General features: G+C 44.9%; 1 protein-coding gene across 1 annotated transcript; it reads right to left on the bottom strand.

Moving 5' to 3' along the window:
* Positions 1-6,677: 6,677 nt before the first annotated feature.
* GMFB (glia maturation factor beta) lies at positions 6,678-18,248 on the bottom strand. Its single transcript, XM_084287410.1, has 7 exons — positions 18,187-18,248; positions 16,919-17,015; positions 16,331-16,380; positions 15,331-15,380; positions 14,182-14,264; positions 12,867-12,940; positions 6,678-10,472 (listed from the first exon to the last, which is right to left on the bottom strand). Exons 1-7 carry the CDS (start codon positions 18,187-18,189, stop codon positions 10,401-10,403), a joined length of 429 nt encoding a protein of 142 aa, XP_084143536.1. The 5' UTR covers positions 18,190-18,248; the 3' UTR covers positions 6,678-10,400.
* Positions 18,249-19,038: the final 790 nt, after the last annotated feature.

The following is a 19,038-nucleotide window of genomic DNA, read 5'->3' as shown; positions in this document are numbered from 1 at the left end:
AGCTCAACTAATTCTCTTCCACAGCTTCACATAAAAGTCCTTCCAGTTTTGAGCAGGAATACCTTGCAATAAAGCAAACCTGCAATCATTGCTTCCAGACACATTGTGCAAATAACGAATCCCATAAAATTAGCAGCAGCCAAATGGCAAATAATATTTCCTGGTGACATTTGCCAAAAAGCTTTACACACCATTAACTGAGTCTCACAACAAGCCATCAGCAGGAGCTTCGTTTCCTCCAGCACAGTAAGAGGGGACCCCGTAGCACCAGAGCTGCCCTCAGCTCAGCTGCTGCAGACGTGAGGCTGATCCCCACAAAGCCTCATCCTCGAGCCATTCCCACGCAGGGAGTAGTGCCGTTAGGACCCACAAAACTTTGATGTAACCCCTAGAAAACAGTTTTAAAAGTGAACCGCAGCAGATGCACAGGAAAGGGGAAGAACTGGGAGCACAGGGCACCCCGCAGCCCTCGAGCTGCCCGGTGACCACAGAAATCCATCCATTTACTTGAAAACATGCCTGGAGATCGTGGCCTTCACTGGTTCCTGTTTCAGGTGCCTGGAGCCCCCTGGCTAGGCCAGGTCCTGCAGAACCAGAGGTGTTTTGGCACCAGGTCTCTTCATACGGCCCATGAGGGAGATGTGGCTCACCACGAGTCCCGCTAGAAGCCAGCAGGCTCACCCATCACACAGGGCACACAACTAAGCAGAGGAACCCCTGCAGGATGCTGCCAAGCTGCTGCGTGTCAGGGAGCACCCAGGACCACCACCAGCGAGCTGCCAGCAGCCTCGGGCTGTTTGAACAGAGCTGCAGCAGAGAGGTTTCCTTCACGGCACTCCAGACACAGCAGATGCTCACGATTTGGGATATACGATCCAGGGTAGCTGAAGCACAAGGGCAGAAGAGGTAAACAAACTGCTCTGCACCTGAATAAGCAGCAGCGCTGCTGTGTTGCTGATGATGTTCTGGGTTCGTGCACAACAGAATGTTTTACCAGGGACGTGTAGTAGCAGAAATATCAGGGTGTGTCAGTCACGTATTTGTATTTGCAATTAACGCCGGTTCTGCCTCGAGGAATGCACCGTTTTGTTACCTCTAATACTTGCGTGCCATTCATCTGCAATTACCGTGTCAGGAAAAATGGAAGGCAGTAATTCTGTACCACAATGATTTTTGTTCATTGGAGGAGCTCTTGAATTAGAGAGTGTCCTTTTAGGGTAATAAAAAATGAAATGAAATGCAAATTCTGTAGAAAAATGACCTAATCACTTCTCATTTCATGCATTTATTTGGGATCTCAAATCACCCAACTATCTGCTCAGAATTCTCTCTGACTGAACTTTCTCGAGTCCTCCTCCTTGCACAAATCATAAAACAGCCAAAAAATCAATACAAGAAAGACAGTGGAGATCTGGAGGTGGCCTACAGCTTTTAATGCACTTTCCTCTTAGTCTGGACTCATCGAGTTTAATCCTGATTGGAATCCCAAGGGAAAATGTCAGTGTCTGTTCACTTCATCTTAAATCCCTCTAAAGCACTTGCTGCTGCCAGAAAACAGCCCCATAATCAGTCACAATTCCGTGCTACAGTCTGTTCGTAAGGAAGATTTAGCTGAAGAAAGAAGACTCTGGCAGGTCATGACTACAGAGAGCCGTGATGGAAAGTTACAGAGCAATTTCTCTGAATTATCACGGTAGTAATTCATGAGTTAGCCGTGTTCTTCAACACCACAAATAACATTTCTGGAAAAATAGTCACTTTGCAGTTACAGAAGAAGAATCTACCGCTATTGAACTCAGTAACAGAAATGGTGCTGGCTTCAATAGATTTAAACTTCACTTACCAGGTACGTAGGAGAGAAAAATATTTCTCTACAATTTAGAAGAGACTCTCCAAGTACCTCTAACACAGTCTGGCAGAGGTCATGTTTCTGCACACCTTTTATGTACACGTGAGAAGCAAAAGTACACAATCTCTGCTCTCACTTACCTCATTTATGTGCCATCAGACATCAGGATGTAGGATGCTGGTTCACTGCTCAGTCTCTGATCGGTAGGATGAAAAGGTCCCTGGACTTGTGAGTGCACCAACTTCCCTTCCTGGGCAAACTTCCTTTCCTGTTGTGATAACGAACTCCTTAGAATAGCTCATTAAACTCTACCATTATGTATGTGACGATATTAATTAATGTTATAAAATCCTTTGTATATGAAACTAAGTCTCAAGAGAAACAAGAATTACATTTAAAGCTCAATTTCAGCACAGAGATGCTGCCAGGCATCTCACCACCTCTCATTGTGGAACCCAGTCGTGGCCTCAATCCCTCCAACATTTACTGTCAGATGGCAACACTTTTCCTTTAAAAGGCCAAATACTAAATGTCCTTTCAACAAGGTGCTTTGTTTTTCTCTCACTTTAGAGAGCTCCTGCTAATGGCTATCTGTGCAACTCAGAGCCCATGGCATGATATCAGCGCATGGCTGGGCAAAGGGACCAATAATTGCTCTTTTATTTTTCCCAAGAACTGTTTCCTAACGTGTTTCGGGATTTGGCTGCTCGTTAACTAATTGAGAGGAAATTTCCAAACATTCTGCATTAGCCTGGCTCTAGCAGTGATGACTTTGAAAATCCCATCCTCAGTCCACAGCTTTAAATTCTGATCCAAATAAAATGCTGCTATTTCAGGCTGAGTAAGGAGAAGCTGAAACCATAGGCTTGGGATTTTAAGACGGCATCACACCTGGCACATAATGGGAACAAACAAAATCCCCCTTTGTAAATTGCTCCACTGCTAATTGCTTTAGTAGAGCACAGTCACTGCTGGTGGTAGGACTGCACCCAGGTATTGTCAGGCGGCTGCTCACTGGGGCAGTGAGGCATTCACTCCAACGTCACCACTGCCCCTGCCCAAAAGCAGGAAGATCCATGAAGCAGCCAGAAGATGCAGCCTGGTTATCAGAACCTCACAGTTCCCCCAGGAAACTCCTGCAGCCCCAGCAGACGTGCAGCAGGCTTGAAAATTTGGGAGGGAGAACAAAGAGTCAGCGTGGGACGCGGGAGACTTTGGTCTCTGTCCTCCCACAGGCATCCCACGTGGCCTTGGGTACAGCACCTTCAGGCCCAGGGTGTATTTACACACTTCAGTCACACTAAGGAGGATTTCCAAAAGCCTTCGTCTACATCTAAAGTCCTCTAAAAGTCTTGCTTTTGATCTCCCCAGCTGTATTGGTATTACCAAATCAGCTCGAGGCCCTACCAGCGCTAGAAACCCACCCCCTCTGCTCGTTCAGAAGCTTTCGGGCTGCCCTGTGCCGTTCTCCTGCTGAGGATCGGCAGCGCTGCTCCCATCAGCAGCCTCAGGCAGCAGCAGCAGGGAGGGGCGGCTGACTCACGCTCCACGTCTGCCTCTCCAGTCCACGTGGACAAGGTCACGGAGCCAGGAACTTCACGATCTTGTGACTGAACTGCAGCAAGGAGACCAACAGCGGCACCGGCACAGGAGCTCTGTAAAAGGACAATGCTCAGCTTCACCTCGCAGCCAGGAAAAGGAGGCTCGTGTCAGACTGTCCCTACAGCCCTTGGAAAGGGGACATCTAAGGAAAAAGGGCTGCTGAGCGAGCGCATCTATTTTATTTTCGTTCTTTCACTAACACAGCTGCACAATTTGTTTTGTACTTCCGAAGCAAGCAACTGCACTTTCACAGCTGGGGGCAGGGTATAAATATTGTCTCTAGCTGATCCCTTGATCCGGCCCTCCTGGCTGAATTAATCACATTCACAAATCAATCCGGGATTTGCTGCTGTCGGAGCAGATGGCCAGGCGGGCACGTTCTTCTTCCAATTATCCAGCAGCATTTTCCAGCGGCGGATATTTAAAATTAGACCTTTTTCTGAAGAAATGCTAAACCTGTTCCTTTTTCAGCTCAATGAGGGCACTGACCCCTAACTTTCTGCTCCAGTTCTGCCCTCCCAGGCTTTAATCCACGTACAGGATCGCTGGCGCCCCTTTCCCTTTCAACTGAATATTTTCTGCCCCATTTTCTTCCTGTTTTCTGTAGGAAAGAGGTGACAACAGCAGATGCTGTACGGCGTGGGGATCTCAAGGCTGCATTATGTTAATTGTAGAGCCGAGCACTACAGGAAAGGGAAAAGAAGCTGCATTCATGCTACCAGCAGCCTTCCATGGCATGGACCAGCAGGAACGGCGACCACGGCGCCTTTCAAAAAGCCCTGATGGGACTTCCCCACCGCAGCAGTAAATTTGCCATGAAAGACAGTCCCGCTGCTTTCCCAGCACTCACATCTGTTCTGCATTCAGTGTCTTTCTGGCTGATAATTGCTCTCCTCTCCTCTCTGTCTCCTGCTGAGGAGCTGCTAGAGCTGTCAGAGGCATTTGGGCTGAGCTCCATCACGTTCGGCACGAGATGCCTCACTTCCCACCAAAGGTGAAGGAGGTTAACTGAGAGGATGTTTGCTGTCCCCGAAAGAAAGAAACATTAGAAAATAACCCAGAGGAACAATCCCCCTGGGGTGTCACAAATCCAACCACGCCGATTTACTACATCTATGCAAATGTATTAAAATCATCCCCTTCACTTCATGGGTCCCGTAGAGAGACACAGAACCTGGTCAGACGGAGCCACGGCTGCAGAAGATGCTGCATATCCACACAGCCCTGTCCCCAGAGGATCACAGAGCCTCGGTATCACCAAAAGGAAGAGCTGATAGGGAAGGAAGCCTGAGGGGGGAGCGGTGGCCAAGTTTACACAGCTGTAAATACAGCTTCACATGCCAGCAGCGTGCTAACCATGAGCAGGGAACGTTTGCTGCTTTGTTTCGGTGTTTTCCTTCATTGTTTTCCACAAAATGAAAATGGAGCGTTAGGACAAAAATGGAGGTAGGTAACTGCTCGGCCTTATGGCCAGCATTTCAATGTCCTGGCATCCAACTGTGTATTCACTGGAGAAATCAGAAGCTAAGCCCAGGGTTCCATGTGCTTTGGAACTGATGTGTTCATTAAAACATAGCTGGAAATGAGGTTCCCAAAGCCTCACATGCAGCACAATTCAAGCTGTGTGTCTTACACAACGGCCTGGATAGAGGTTGCCAGTTCCCCAAGATAGACTATTTATTTTGAGAACCAGAACCCCTAATTTCATGCACACCCACATGCAGCATGGCAGGACCTTCATTTGTCAGGAGATGGCGATTTTTGGGAAGCCAGGTTGTACTGCAGCCCACAGGGAACGTGGAGCAGTAGGCACACACACACTCACAGGACCCTCTGACCCTTTTCAGTGCCAGGAGACTAACGTACACGAGCAGCAATTACCCCAGCTCCTCCAGAACCGACTGCATTTCTCTTCCTGCCTGCCTTACCCCCGAAGGCCACGCCAAGATCTCAGCAAGGACCCTAGGCCCGGGTCAGCCACCTATTCACACACCTGGAAGAGAAAGCACAAGCTGTGTATGACATTCAAGCTACACACACATTGCACATTTGTACCATTGCACAGGAATTTTCCATTTGTTCCCTATTCCCTTCTCTAGCTTTTACTTCAAGAAGCACCCAACTGACATTTTCATACAACTATCACGAGTCAATGACCTTCCCTGAACGAGAGCAGCTGCCCTCCAGCTCATATCCCAAGACCTTCCTGTAATTCATTGGAGTCAGCTTTTTTTTTCCCCAACTATTTTGATCATCTGGTCTCAGCAAGCCATCTCCTCATTTATTAGTTAACCATACTCGATGAACAGAGAACAGCACGGAACTGCCCAGGTGACCTCTCTCTACTGCGAGACCTTTTTATTCCCATCCTTTTTTCTTTCTTCCCTTTAATCAAGCATTATTCTTGAGAGCCATTCTTTTCCCCCAGCAGCTTAGCCACTTGCTTAGAACTTTTTGGCAACAGATTTTGCTGCGACACGCTCGGGTGACCAAGAAACCCTTCAAGAGGCAGATGCACTGCAGCAGGTGTGCATCCAACTTCACAGCTGCTAGATTCACACAGGGCTGCCCACACCCGAGGGAGAAGGGGGTTCCTTCTATCACATTTAACCTGTGGCCCATTAATTCTGTTCTTCAGCACTGGCAGGAACAATGCCAGCTATTGAGGCTGAATTCTTTGGATCATCTTTAGTAGTTTTTTCAACAAAGTAGGAAAAAATCTCCAAAAAAATCAAGAAGAAAAAAAAAACACATAACAGTAAGAACAAGGAAAGGGAATACTTTGATGAACTTAACCTAGTGGTCTCTCGGGCAGGAAAGAGATGAGCCAAGAAGTGAAAGAAGGAAGAAGTACAACTGAGTTCCTTTGTCTCCTTCAGGCCATGGGGTCTCCTTGACAAATCCTGTAGCTGCCTCGTCCTCCCCCCTCCTGCCACCCTTCATCACAGGTGGAAAGAGGAATCCTTACATGCAGAAGAGCCACAGAGGAAGCATATTTAAGACCAGAGACCATGCTACAAGTTCAAAGCAAACTCCAGGAAGCTGAGGAGAAACATCACGCCTAATAGCACTGACCCCTCCCCACACACGCCTGTGCTTGATGTGCTACTTTGCAATTAAAACAGTGAGACAGAACCTCTTAATTAAACATTTTATTGAAACCAATACAAGCACCATGCTTAGCAAAAAAAAAAAAAAAAAAAAAAAAAAAAAAGATTTGGTTTAAAGTAAACATGCAAGGTGAACTAGCAGAGACTAAACAGCATATGGAAGTTGTACTGGTTACTGATAGCTTCGTGGAATTGTCGAGTTCCCAAGACTGGCCACAAACCCACACCATTTCCCACCTGCAGCACTGGTGCCAACCCTGACACGTCACATCGAGTCTGGATCACGTAGCAAAAGCAAGAGTTTCACTTCTCGTGTCCCATTACACCTCCATTTCACAGCTACTAGATGGATGTATCAAGAAATGTTGCTTAAAATGTCTTTTGAGCACAACGAAGCTAGGGACAGTCAGCATCCCTTGCTTTTGCCCGTTTGACTCAGACCCCTGGTTTCAGTTTAACATTGTTTCTGGACCATTTTACAGTTAAAGGTACAAAAAAATGGAATCTTGGTACAAATGCTTAAGATGCTCCTTTGGAGAAGTGGAATGGTGTCAACACCCGCATTGCCTCTTCTAATAAATCGGAACAGCTTTCATGATTCTAGAAACACACTTAAACCGTCAAACATCAGCATTTAAACTTTGTTAAAAAATATTTGAACAGTACAAGTTCATTTTATTGGATTTCCATGCAAACTCATGCTTCAGTTCAGCTTACCATCAATTAACAGGATTGCAAGAGCTGTATCCCAGCCAGCTATTCGATATTTAACACAACACAAGTTTATTGTGGCAAGTCTCTCTTTGTGAAAGACCTTTACGTTTAACTCTGGGCCAAGGATTTTACGGCCAACTTACTAACTCCTGAAAAATAGGAGTTCACCATGGAAAATGCTGACTCTCAGACCTTTAGCTACAAAGGCTCCCATAAACGGCATCATGATTTGTTGCTTGAACCCTCTTTAGAGATCTGAAAATTCAAGACAAGCGTCTTCACAGACAGGCAACTCAATAGGAAAGCACAGTCAGAACGCACTGGCCTTCTGAACACGGACACATCTGCCTCCTGCTGCTCTTAGGTGGGCAGCAGTAAGGAAAACACAGTTCTACGGATAAGGTGGGGAAAATATGAAAACAAATATTTGTGCTGGACGGATTTGGATATAATTGATGTCTTTGTTTAACCAAGTATTAGCACTATCTATATCTCAAGGGCCTAGGACAGAAAGCGGCAGAGAGTTGTGCCAAAGCACTGCTTTAGAAACAAGGAAGCCACAAACAAGCCTAGAATAGCAAACATCCTCTGCACACTCATTCTTCAAGTACCTGCAGCTGCTTCCTCACTTCCCCAGCTCAGAGAAGGGAAGGAGGCACAGCTACCAAGCAAGGCTGTTCGACTAATACTGGTGGGCTGAGCAGCGTCAACATCGTCTCCCACACAAACGTGGGCTTTAGCACTCCCAACAGGATTTGGTGGGTTTCTACCAGACTCGAGGGGCAGCACCCAGGGCAGAAAGTCCTTAAGCGGAGGCACCAAGCACACACGAAGTGAATGGCAAAGAAGAACTCTGACTGAAGACTTCCAGCACGTGGACATCATCTTTAGTAGCAGAGTTTGCTTGGCAGAAGGGGGAGGGATCCAGAGATGCAGAGCCAGGCTCACCCATCTGACTGCAGCAGCTCCTTCCTCCTCCTCCAGGGAGAGGCCCCTTTACAGCCACTGTTGTTGAGACCTGTGCAAGCAGCAGTTGGATGCTGGCAGCCCCCCAGTGTACAAAGTACAATGGCAGAGATTATTAATCCAGTTTTCCCACTGAAAATCAAGCTGAACGTTACAAGTGGTAGCTTCCCCTCACCCAGCCTGTACTTTGACATGCCTTACCTTTAGCACAACGCTAAGGGAACGAGATTTTTGCTGTTTCAAGACTGAGACTCTGACTAACATCCCTTTTAAGCCAGTCTTATTTCTACAATGTTCATCAAAAAAGTAATTTTTTATTGATCTCTAGTACAGAAAGACCGAGCAACAGTTTCATAATCAACATTTTTTGTCCAGGGAAATGAAATGTTTTTTTCCAGTTCAATACGTTAAGAGAAATTTAATTTTAATTACAAGCATTTCCTTCCAGCACTGAAAGATCAATTTAATTGAATCATCCTAGCATGTATTTTGAAGAGCTCCTCTCAAGTCAGATTTGTATACAAATAAATGAGCAGTAACATCAAACTAAGAAGAGAGATACCAACACTGAGGACCCTTGCAAATAAATTCCTTGTGATCTTACAGGAATTAGTGTTAAAACCGCTAACACAACATATGTTTACAAACAAAAAATAGACCTCCTTTCAGCAAAGGTTTCACAGCATGAAATACTGGCCTCCAAATTTAACACTGCATTCCTTCTCACCAAAGAAATTTGTTAGGGCAGCTGTATTTTAAGGTGTGTTATCAACAGGAAGCTGCTCTTACGCAGATTCTAGTTCAGTAGCACAACAAACACTCATGAGCAAGATAGTGAGATACTGTCACGAGTACTCCTTTTGCCACTGCATTGGCTGAACGTGATGTCCCCTATCAGACAACTATTCTACTCATTATAAAACAGACCTGTAAAAAGACTCGTCATTTATAAAAGTTAAATACTATATTCACATTAGAATCTTTACTGTTTCAAAGAGATGAACCGTAAGTAAATGAAAATCAAATCACCACTTATGCAAAAGCTTCACTTGGAATGTACTTTTGACCAACAAGCAGTTAAGAAAGTTAGAGACTGTCATTAAAATACTCAAAAAGCTCTGTGTGGCCAACTTCTGTAACAAAAAGAGATATAAATCATTCAGTATCATGAAAAGCTTTAACCTCCCGGACTCCTACAAATGGAGCAGATGATTGGAATTTCAAGGAAAATGAGGTTAGCTTTTGTTTTACAGATGTCAACTGCAACACTAGGCACTAGGAAAAAATGTTACTTGGATTCTTTAACAAAGATTTTACCAAATTCGTAATAAGTGGCAGTGTAAAATTCTCAAGTCATTTTAAAGCTAACAAATTAAAGGCACACAGTATTAACAGGTGTTCGTATAAGAGGAAATGAGCAGAGGTAAACTTCTTAACAGTGTCATAAGTTATATGCACAAGACATCTGGTATGAAAGCAACCAGAGTTGTAATTCAGCCCTTAGTTATCTTCTAGTTCCTGCAAGACTGCATTAGCATGAGAACTGGACAAAGCTTTGCCCTGAAATTTAGTTAAGATTGACTCAGTCAGCTGAGGAATTACTGGAATGACAAAAATTAGTTCCGAGAACTTGAGAAATTTCATATGGACTCAATGAAGGGATAAATGGATGGGTTTGCTGTACAAGGGTTTTGTCTTTTTAATACTAACTGCTTCCAGGGAATAGTTTCCAAAATTGAGAAGACATTAGGTCAAAAATTCTGACGGTAAGTGACAGTACATGATTTTTGCATATAAATGGCTAGTATACCTCATTAGGATGCATCTGTAGCTCAGAAAAGTTAGCGTCAGCTTCCAAATTATGGTTGTATATAGCTATAAATCCCGAACTGAACGATTTTAGTTATAGAAATATTAGTCACAAGAGTGCAAAAGGATTCCCTGCAGAGAAGTATTCCCTTTTAACAGGTACACATAAGGAAACACCTGCAAAGATTTGTTACTTCAAGGAGACAGACCTGCTATTCTTTGCACAAACTTTGCACAAGAGATGTACTGCAGGAAACAGATGTAAATACAGTGCATTTTTAGATGTAAGTATTCATGTCTGGTTCCAGTATTATCAGGATGGTACATAAATACTTATTACAGAGGTTTTCTTAATGGAAGAAGCCAAGTTTCTCACGCAGCCATTCTTCAGTTAGGTCTTCTGTATTTCTTATTTCAAATACCTAAACAAAATTGTGTCACGTAAATATTTGACGTGCTGGTACTTCAAAAGATAAGCATACAAAGCAATCAAGAGCTTTCCACACAAGTTGTCTAAGCTGTAATAAACCAGTAACCAAGTTAAAGAGTTTCCACTTGCTTTCTTGCATGAATGGATTATTAGACTAACATAACATCAGTTGAAAATATACAAGACTAAGCAGCCAGGAATATTAGTAACTTGACAAGTTAAAAATTCTGCAGTTCCTGTTTCTAGACATCATTCTTGTTTAAAAATATATCTGAGAACAGCACATTCACTACATTTTAAAGTTGCTCTGAAATCGCACCACCTCATACATAGCCTTCCTTAAATAGCTAAGCAAGAGGATTGTCTATTTGAACAACAAAAATGAATTAACCTCCAGGCTGAATTAAGCCTAAAGTTTTGAAAGCATACTCAGTACAAGATAGTTACTTTTTCTATGAGTTACAGCAAATCCATAGCATCCAGCAACATGTTTGCAATATAAGAAGCAAGGCTGGGAAACCTCAGAATAGAAGACTCATAAACAGCACCAACCTAACGCTTTGTGCTTATCTTAAACTTTTAGCATGGCCTTGAAACAAAAAAAACAAGACCAAAGAAGCCAATAAATTCCTTATGCTCCATGTGGGCAAGTGACTTCAGTTCTGATTTTAATAGCCTTGATGAGAGGGTAGGTAAATTCTGTATTGCTAAAAGGAGCCTTGGAGATGCCCACAAGCAGGTAATCTTTTCAGAAGAGTCCAGCAAGTAAAATCCACAGGCCTTCAAGAATGTTCTCCTACACAATGAAAGCAGCAAAATACGTTCCTCTAGTCTACTGTTCCTGTTCTGACAACACTGAAAATAATCGATTTAGTGCTGAAAAAGGTTTATTTATCCTGGTAAGTTTATAGAGCACATAGCTGTAAAAAGCACGTTTAAGCCAGCTGACCAGATGGCTTTTTGCAGGACTCTCAAAACAAGCTTCTCAGGGAACCTGCTGTTTGGAACGAGCTCACAGTTAGTCCTGTCTACAGTCATTTTACCATTTTAATCCTCTTCACGAAAGAATTCAGGATTTGTATCATTTTCCAGCTCTGATGGACTGGGCTCTGGACACTGCTCCTTGTATTCAGGCAGTAATACTACCAGCTAATGCTGACTTTTTAAGTAAAAGATTTAGGGCAGGGCAGGGTGTGAGGGGAACAAAATTCCACGTTATAGACATGGAACAGCTTAATAGAAGCCAAGCTAATATGCAAGCCACAGAGGAAAATAACAGGCCTTAGCTCACACGCAGAAATAACACCAGGAAGAAGTCACGGCATTAGCTACAGTGAAGCAGGTCTCAGTGATGGAAGGAATAAAGCACGTTTAAAGAGCAAGTGAACAACCTGAACTGGAGACAGGCTAGGACCAGCTCCAGAAGGAAGATAATCATGGACTTCTATGCCCACTCCGAGGCTTTTATTCAAAAGGACTTCAGACCAAATCAATTTCTCCCACTTGACAAGCGGTAGCCACTCCAACTCAGCTAGTTCCCAGGCTTTTACCTTCCCACCAAGTCTTTCTCCTCACTCACCAAAACCAACTGCCTGTCTCCTCCCAAAATTCTTCTCCCTTTCTTTCAGATGTTGGAGTTCTCAGACCTTAAAAAGTTTTCCTTGGGGCTGTAGGTATGCTACTTCTGCCTCAGCTTCTGCTTCCCTCCCATTTACTCCTGTCAACTTAGTCTAACTTTAAAAAAAAGACGGCTTTCTTACGAGGTACAAGAGGTTCATGGTTCTGCTTTTGCCCTAATGCACACTTCTAATGGGATGTTGAAGTACTCAGTCAAGGAAGACTGAAAGGGAATGGTGCTGATGGGGAATTGTGAAGTCATTTCACACTATGAAAAGCCTGAAGCGACCATTTAATCTATTTAGTTTTATTGGTCAGAACTAAAATTTTGAGAAAAACAGGTGCCAATAGTGGAGGAGGCAAACACAGGAACATTTAGAATTGTTCAGCACTTGGCACTTGTTATATATTCTGATGGCTATGGTCTGTAAACATGCAAACCCATAGACCATGCAGCAAAACTAGTCCACAGAATTCTAAGGCTTCAGTGTATAATGCTCATTAACATACTGCTTCCCCACAGTGAAGATATCTCTTACTAAATGACATTTCAGTTACACAGCTACTTTTTGGAACATCGTTCTTCCTGTCCCCTAAAAATCCAGAAATCCCCAAATATGCTGCTATCTTCAGTCTTCCCAAAACTGACTTTATTCGCTGTAATTACAAGGTCTCATAACATCCTTGTTTTGACTTCAAGCAAAACACAAAACAGCTTCTGCAACATGCATGTAGAGGAGGGACAGTTACTTCAACTAGTCAAGCATACCTTAGTGAGTTCAGCTGTCTGTACAAGCTTATTCTTGCTCCCAGCATACATCATCTGCTGTTCAGGCTTACATCCTGTAGTTGTGTGGGGAGAAAAAAAAAAATTGTACTTGGTTATTTCAACTGTAACATCTCAAAAGATTTCAAAAAAATCCAAACTGAAAGCTGAATTAGGCCACTTTTTCATTCAGGAAAGTGACCTAATTCTTAATGTACAGTATCAGCCTTGCTCATACTTTCATATTTGGCACTTGAAAAGCATTTCCTGACAGCATAGTTACACAGGTTCAATTGGTGGTCTCAACACACATCTGTATTTCTGCTTAGAAACATCAAATATCGCAGCAAATAGAATCACAGTTCAGAACAAAACAGCCAGCAAAGCAGTAATTCCCACTGCTGCAGTAGCGTGCTGATTACATTACATCCAATTCTTTGCCATCCTGCTATTTCTGGAAGATTCCCAAGGCTCTGCTAGTTATACTCCTATGGATCTTTATAGCATATGCCTTTGAGCTAAAAATCACACTAAGAACAAACCCAGGCAGTTTGAACGTTGTCTTTTCCCCCCAAATTTCAGCCACAATTGAAGGTAACTGGCTGCTCACGAGTCCTAGCTAATGGTTCGTTGTTTCTGACTGCAGTTCTCCGTGCATCTGCAGCTGTGACAGTCCTTTACACCTCCACAGCACAGCACTGCTGAGTTGCTGCCCATCACGTACAGATCCTCTAAGAAACCCTCTTCACCTCTACCCTAACCCTTTTACATCATCCCAGTCCTCTCTCAGGTAGACACAGGCTCCCCCGAAGGAGAGGAATTGCCTCCCGCCTAGCTGCTGACATCCCAAGATGGACGGAGGTGTCCAAAAGCCTTCAGAAACAGGGGTGGCATCTTCTAGCTCTCTCCTCACTCACTTCCTGAGCTCAGTCTGGTCATATTTTGACACCTCCGCAAGATTTGAGGGGAAGCCAACAGGAAACACATGAGGCTACATCTACACGAACAGATGCAGAGCACTCCAGGCTCCTTTCACTTACAGGAAAACGCTGCTGAACACGCCACTGAGATCACAGCGGGCACATTTAGATGCACCGTTTGGAGAGCGAGGCAGGAAAGTAACATTTCTGCTCAGCCTTCAGAAACGGAAGAGAAAGGATCTCTTCTATCCTCTTTTCTAAGTCCCTTATGGCACCTTGATTCCAGCACTGGCATAAACTCAGACATCTGAAGCATTACTTGAGCATTAAGCACTTCGATCGCAAAGAACACCCCCAAATTGACAGCACGTATTAGATACCATTTGATATTCACTCACCAACTGGACTGGAGAAGATAAAGCACAGCGGGTAGGAAACTCTTCCATCTTCATGCTGATACTTGTAACTATACACAATAAATGTTTTTTCTGAGGTTAAAGAAACTAGGAAAACAATTATTTTGTTAGGATATAATCCTCAATGAGCAGAGCCTGAGGCAGGCACAACTAAGTCACGCGCTCCAGATGCCTCAATTTTGCTAATTAGTCTCAGTGTCTTTTATTTTCACTTCCATATTTGACTTCCAGAATTGGCCCCGCCTGTTTTTACCAACTTCTACTGCAGCTGGGGGGAAAAGGTCATCTTTGTACTACTGCTGCACATCAGAAAGCTAAAATCACCCCTCCATTGCAAGGTTTCCTCCCCTAGCTTTGTGAAAAGGCTTCCCACACCCACCACTAAGTTCCTGGATTTCTTTGCAGACTGAGCACTTCATCGTTTCAGGTGTTTTGGTGAATTTGACCTCAAGTTTTAGCTCGGATTCCTGCTTTACAGCCTCCTACTGCACCATAGTCATGAAAGGAAAGATTCAGAACAGCACCTGGCACATGGCCAGCCACCTTCTGAGGATACTGGACAGGGATATTTTCTTTGCTTGTAACTTAAAGACCCCTCTTACTTTACCTGGTTATAAAGAATAATTTACTTCTCCCCTTGCTCTTCTCCCTTCCTGCATCCCCCCCCCCCCGCCCACCTCTTTTAGTACATGCTCGTGATTTAGGGAAGAACCCCTACAGGACTCCCAAGCGCAGTAACCGCAGCAAAACAGCAAGGGGCACGTGCTGAGATTGTAGCAAAAGGGATCCTACACAGGCAGTTGTCTGTAAGTAGCAACATAGGAAACTGGCACAATTTACTCACTTCTTAACAGCAGCATGGCTTCACTTCCCCAAATGTTACAGAGCATGGTTTAAAAGGAAATAAAGTCTTGGGAAAGGCTTAACTGTATCGGTCATTGCTTGAGTAAGTCTTTATGTGGGACAACCAGCCAGTGCATCGTGAGAACTGATCCCTAGGATACCTCACAGATAAAATATTACTGAAGGCTCACTACAGGCAAGCATTGGCCTAAAAAGGTGAAGCCCAACTTTGAACGTCTTGAACAGCTTCCAGGAGTAAGCCAAACACCAGCAGCACAAGAAGGATATCGAGGTTGTCTCTCGGGCAGTTCATCCTTTAGCTCATCAGGAGAAATACCCTGGTAACGTTAAACAAAAGAAATATTTGAACAAATTAACTTGTACTTGAGGGTGTAACTGAAGGCTAAAGCAGAAGAGTGGGATAGCAAAAACACCTGTAAGTTAGATACACATCTATGGTTTAACTGATAACGATCTCTCGTACAAGTTACTAGAGCAGTTTAGGAAAGCTTCCCTGCTAAGAAATCCCTATGACTAAGCACAGAATTAATGTTAGCATGAATAATCATTCCTATTTTAGGCATAATGAGTTTAGAAAACATTTTGGCTCTGGCTGGATGCGCTGGCAGCTACTGTGGTTTTCTTACTCTAGCATTAAACAGAAGTAAGCAAGCACACCCAAAAAAGTACCCGTTAAAATCCGCTACATAAAAGGTGCTTTTGAAAAACTGCTCCTTGTGCAAGCAGAGAGTCCCCGTCCTGTTCAAACACTGCATTCACTTCTACATTGTAGGGAGTAAGAGCTGCGGTTAATGCTCAAATCCCTTGGAAGGATTTAATTTTGCCCTACGTACCATTAAGAAACACTACCCACTGTGCTGACCTTATTGTGCCACCTATCAAATTTAGGATCTGCAGAGGATTAGCAACCCTAGCCTCTAATTGATGGTAGACCAGTTTGGAGCCACATATGCAGATCCACGGAGAAATGCTGCAGAGCGCTCTTCCAAAAGCCAGCAGGTGCCAAAGGTGCCTTTTTCCTACAGAGTCGTACAAGAACAGCTCTAAAATAACTTATCTTCTGTGCCATTAATCAAATCCATTGTTTCTGTGCAGTCCCACTATTAATAGTGCTGTGCTTTACATGCAGAGTGACCGTGCATTTAAATAAGCTCATGACCCAAATTAGATTAAGAGTTTGATAACAATTTGAAACTAAGGCAGTACCTTAGAGACAACAATACATTGCAGGCTGAAGATACTCTTATTTACAATTCATTTAACAAACCTCATGCTCCTCATCCAGTACCACCAACTGCTTATCCTTGTCGATTTTCACTACAAATCAAAACAAAACACAGATCAACTTTCAACTGATTTACACAATGCATGCATAAAGCTTTTTAACGCACACACAAGCACGTTCCTCATCTGCTCTGTTTCTTCAGTTCCTAACCCAAGGCTTCACAACACCCCTGAAGGCAAAAGCAGTACGGTCTAAGGCTGTTCACAGCAATAAGCTTTTTTCAAATTACAAAAACAAGCATTAAACTCTCCTACTTAAAGACTACAAGATTTATGAACTGAAAATGACCATGCCCTGACATTTTTTTTGCTATCATTTTACAGCCAGACATGGACTCTGAGCCACAGCTAGCCACAAAAACTCTGCTAAGAGCAGACGAAGCCAAGCCTTCTCTCCTTAAAACTGTGTTTTTCTACTGTTAGAAACACAGGCAGAATGGAAGGTACTGAAATTCATAGCAGTAAGTCTCCTGGATCACGTTTACCTGTTACAGCAACAAAATTACACAGGAAGGAAGAGAAGATTTTCTGCAAAATCTTGCAGCTTTGGCCAGCTGTGTTTTAAACTTACTTATAATGGCAGCATTGTTGGTTTCTTTACGAAACCGGAATTTTCTCAGTTTCTCCACCAGGTCTTCAGCAACATCACAAACCACCAGAGATTCACTCTACAAAAGGGAAACGGCAGAGGAGAGCGACTGATAAGGGAAATCTTTCTAGTAACGCTGAAAAAAAAATCCCATGTCATGCACATCTGCCCACAGCTCTTACGAGGTGGAACTACAAGCACTTGTCTAAAGTTTCAGAACATATATTTAAACCAGAAAAACCATGCATGAAGGCAAGTTTTAAGAACAAAAAGCCGCTTATCTGTTCTTTTATCCGTCCTCAAAGCCACAAGGTTAGTTATAAAATTTTTAGCTACTCCTGAAGTGGGATGGTTTTGTTTTTAAATCAAGGATTCCCGTTTCTGCCACATAGCTCTTAGAAGCAAAATAAATGTTATTTCAGGACTTCACTTGGGAAATAAACCATAAGGAAGCCCTTCACAGTGCCAGTAAACTGGTTAAAGTAATGTAAGCATTTAAAGAAATAGGAAGTACTGCTGACATTTCAGAAGACAGATCGTTGTCAAGGGCCACTGCTTTTTTACCCAAAAAGCATTAACTGAACTTTTGAGATTTACACACACAACACATTTAAGACGCTTCTGCCAAAAAGCTGTGGGTTTTTTTTTCCTCGAGCCCAAGTTTTCAGCAGCAATGCCCAGAGAAGGCTCCAGCAGTCGCCCCGCTGGGGATGGGGAAGGAAGCGAGGGTTTCACAAGCAGGTTATCTCCCATTGCACACGCAATCTCCTCGCCTGCACCAAGCCAGCCCCTGCCATTTCCTGAGCAGCGTTTCACACACACACCATCACCACCTCAGCTGCGAGCTGGCCTGACGAGGTAAAAACGATTTCCCACCTCCAGCTTATTTCTATCGGTGTATTTGTAAATTTATTACGGTATTAAGACTTTTCCTGACAGAACAGCTGTACCCCGAGGCGTTTTTAGCGAAGGGACTTGCCGGGTTATCCACACAACCCCTCCTGAGGTGTTTAACCCCTATTTAACCCCTTCAGTTTTACCTCCTTTCAGCCGGCCGCCACGCTCCTTCCCTCCCATACCGGCTGGGAGGAGGTAGCTCTCCTTCCCCCCGCCCCCAAACCCCTCGCAGATATCCCACTTTTGGCGTTATTCCCCCCAAAACCTGCGCCCCCCCCCCCAGCCCAGCCCCGCCGCGCTGTCCCCTCACGGAGCGCCCCCTCCCCCCCTCAGGCGGCGCGCGCCCCCCTCACCATCTTGCGCGCGCGCCCAACCGCCGCCGCTCGCGCGCCGCCAACGGAAACCGCCGCCTCTTCCCCCCCCCCAATCTCGTGCTGCGCCTGCGCCGCCGAGGCCACGCCCCTCTTCTCTTAGCCCCGCCCTCCACCCCGCGGCCAATCAGCGCGAAGGCTCGCGGCCCGCGGGGGAGGGAGGGGCGCTCCGTTGTCATGGAGACCAAGCCCCGCCCCCCTCCTCGTTGTCATGGAGACGAGGCCCCGCCCACCCCCGCGGTATCCTAGCAACGGGGCGGGGCCGCGCGCAGCCGGCCCGGGGCTTCCCTCAGGATCGGGTCCCGTCGCTGCGGGACAAATTTTGGGGTGGGAAAAGGCTGAGAAACCCCAAACCTGCCGGGTCAGGCCAGCCCCGGGCAGGGCGTCCCCATAAAGGCCGCTGAGGCCCGTCAGGGAGCTCAAGGGAGCCCTTTGCCGAAATAAGGGGGAAAATCCATGGAGAAATGACTCAGCCGTGAAAAAACCGCCCTGGGGTGGGGTTTCCAGCTTAATAAGGCGCAGAAAATTCAAGCGTGAGGCTCAGTGCGGTCTGCTGCTCAGGAAACTTCTTGTTTGTACGAGTTGAGCGTGATCCTGGACGTGAACCAGGACTTGGAGCTGGCAGACTGCAAGCCCCAGCGCCTCTCTCCCGTAACAGGCATCTGGCCGGGAGCCGGCGGAGATATCTGCCTTTTGTCACCCTGCTGAGACGTTCAGCTGCCTTAACGCTGCCTCCTCAGACCTGCCGCAGCACCAGCAGTTAAAGTGGCCATCCTTTAACCCCGGGGAAGACACCACCTGCAAGTTATATCAATAAACGCCAGACCCGTGGGA

Source organism: Netta rufina (assembly GCF_964035555.1).
Source record: "Netta rufina genome assembly, chromosome: 5".
In the NCBI taxonomy this organism is placed as follows: Eukaryota; Metazoa; Chordata; class Aves; order Anseriformes; family Anatidae; genus Netta; species Netta rufina.
The sequence above is the reverse complement of the archived record's forward strand: the minus strand, read 5'-3'. Positions and strand labels throughout refer to the sequence as shown.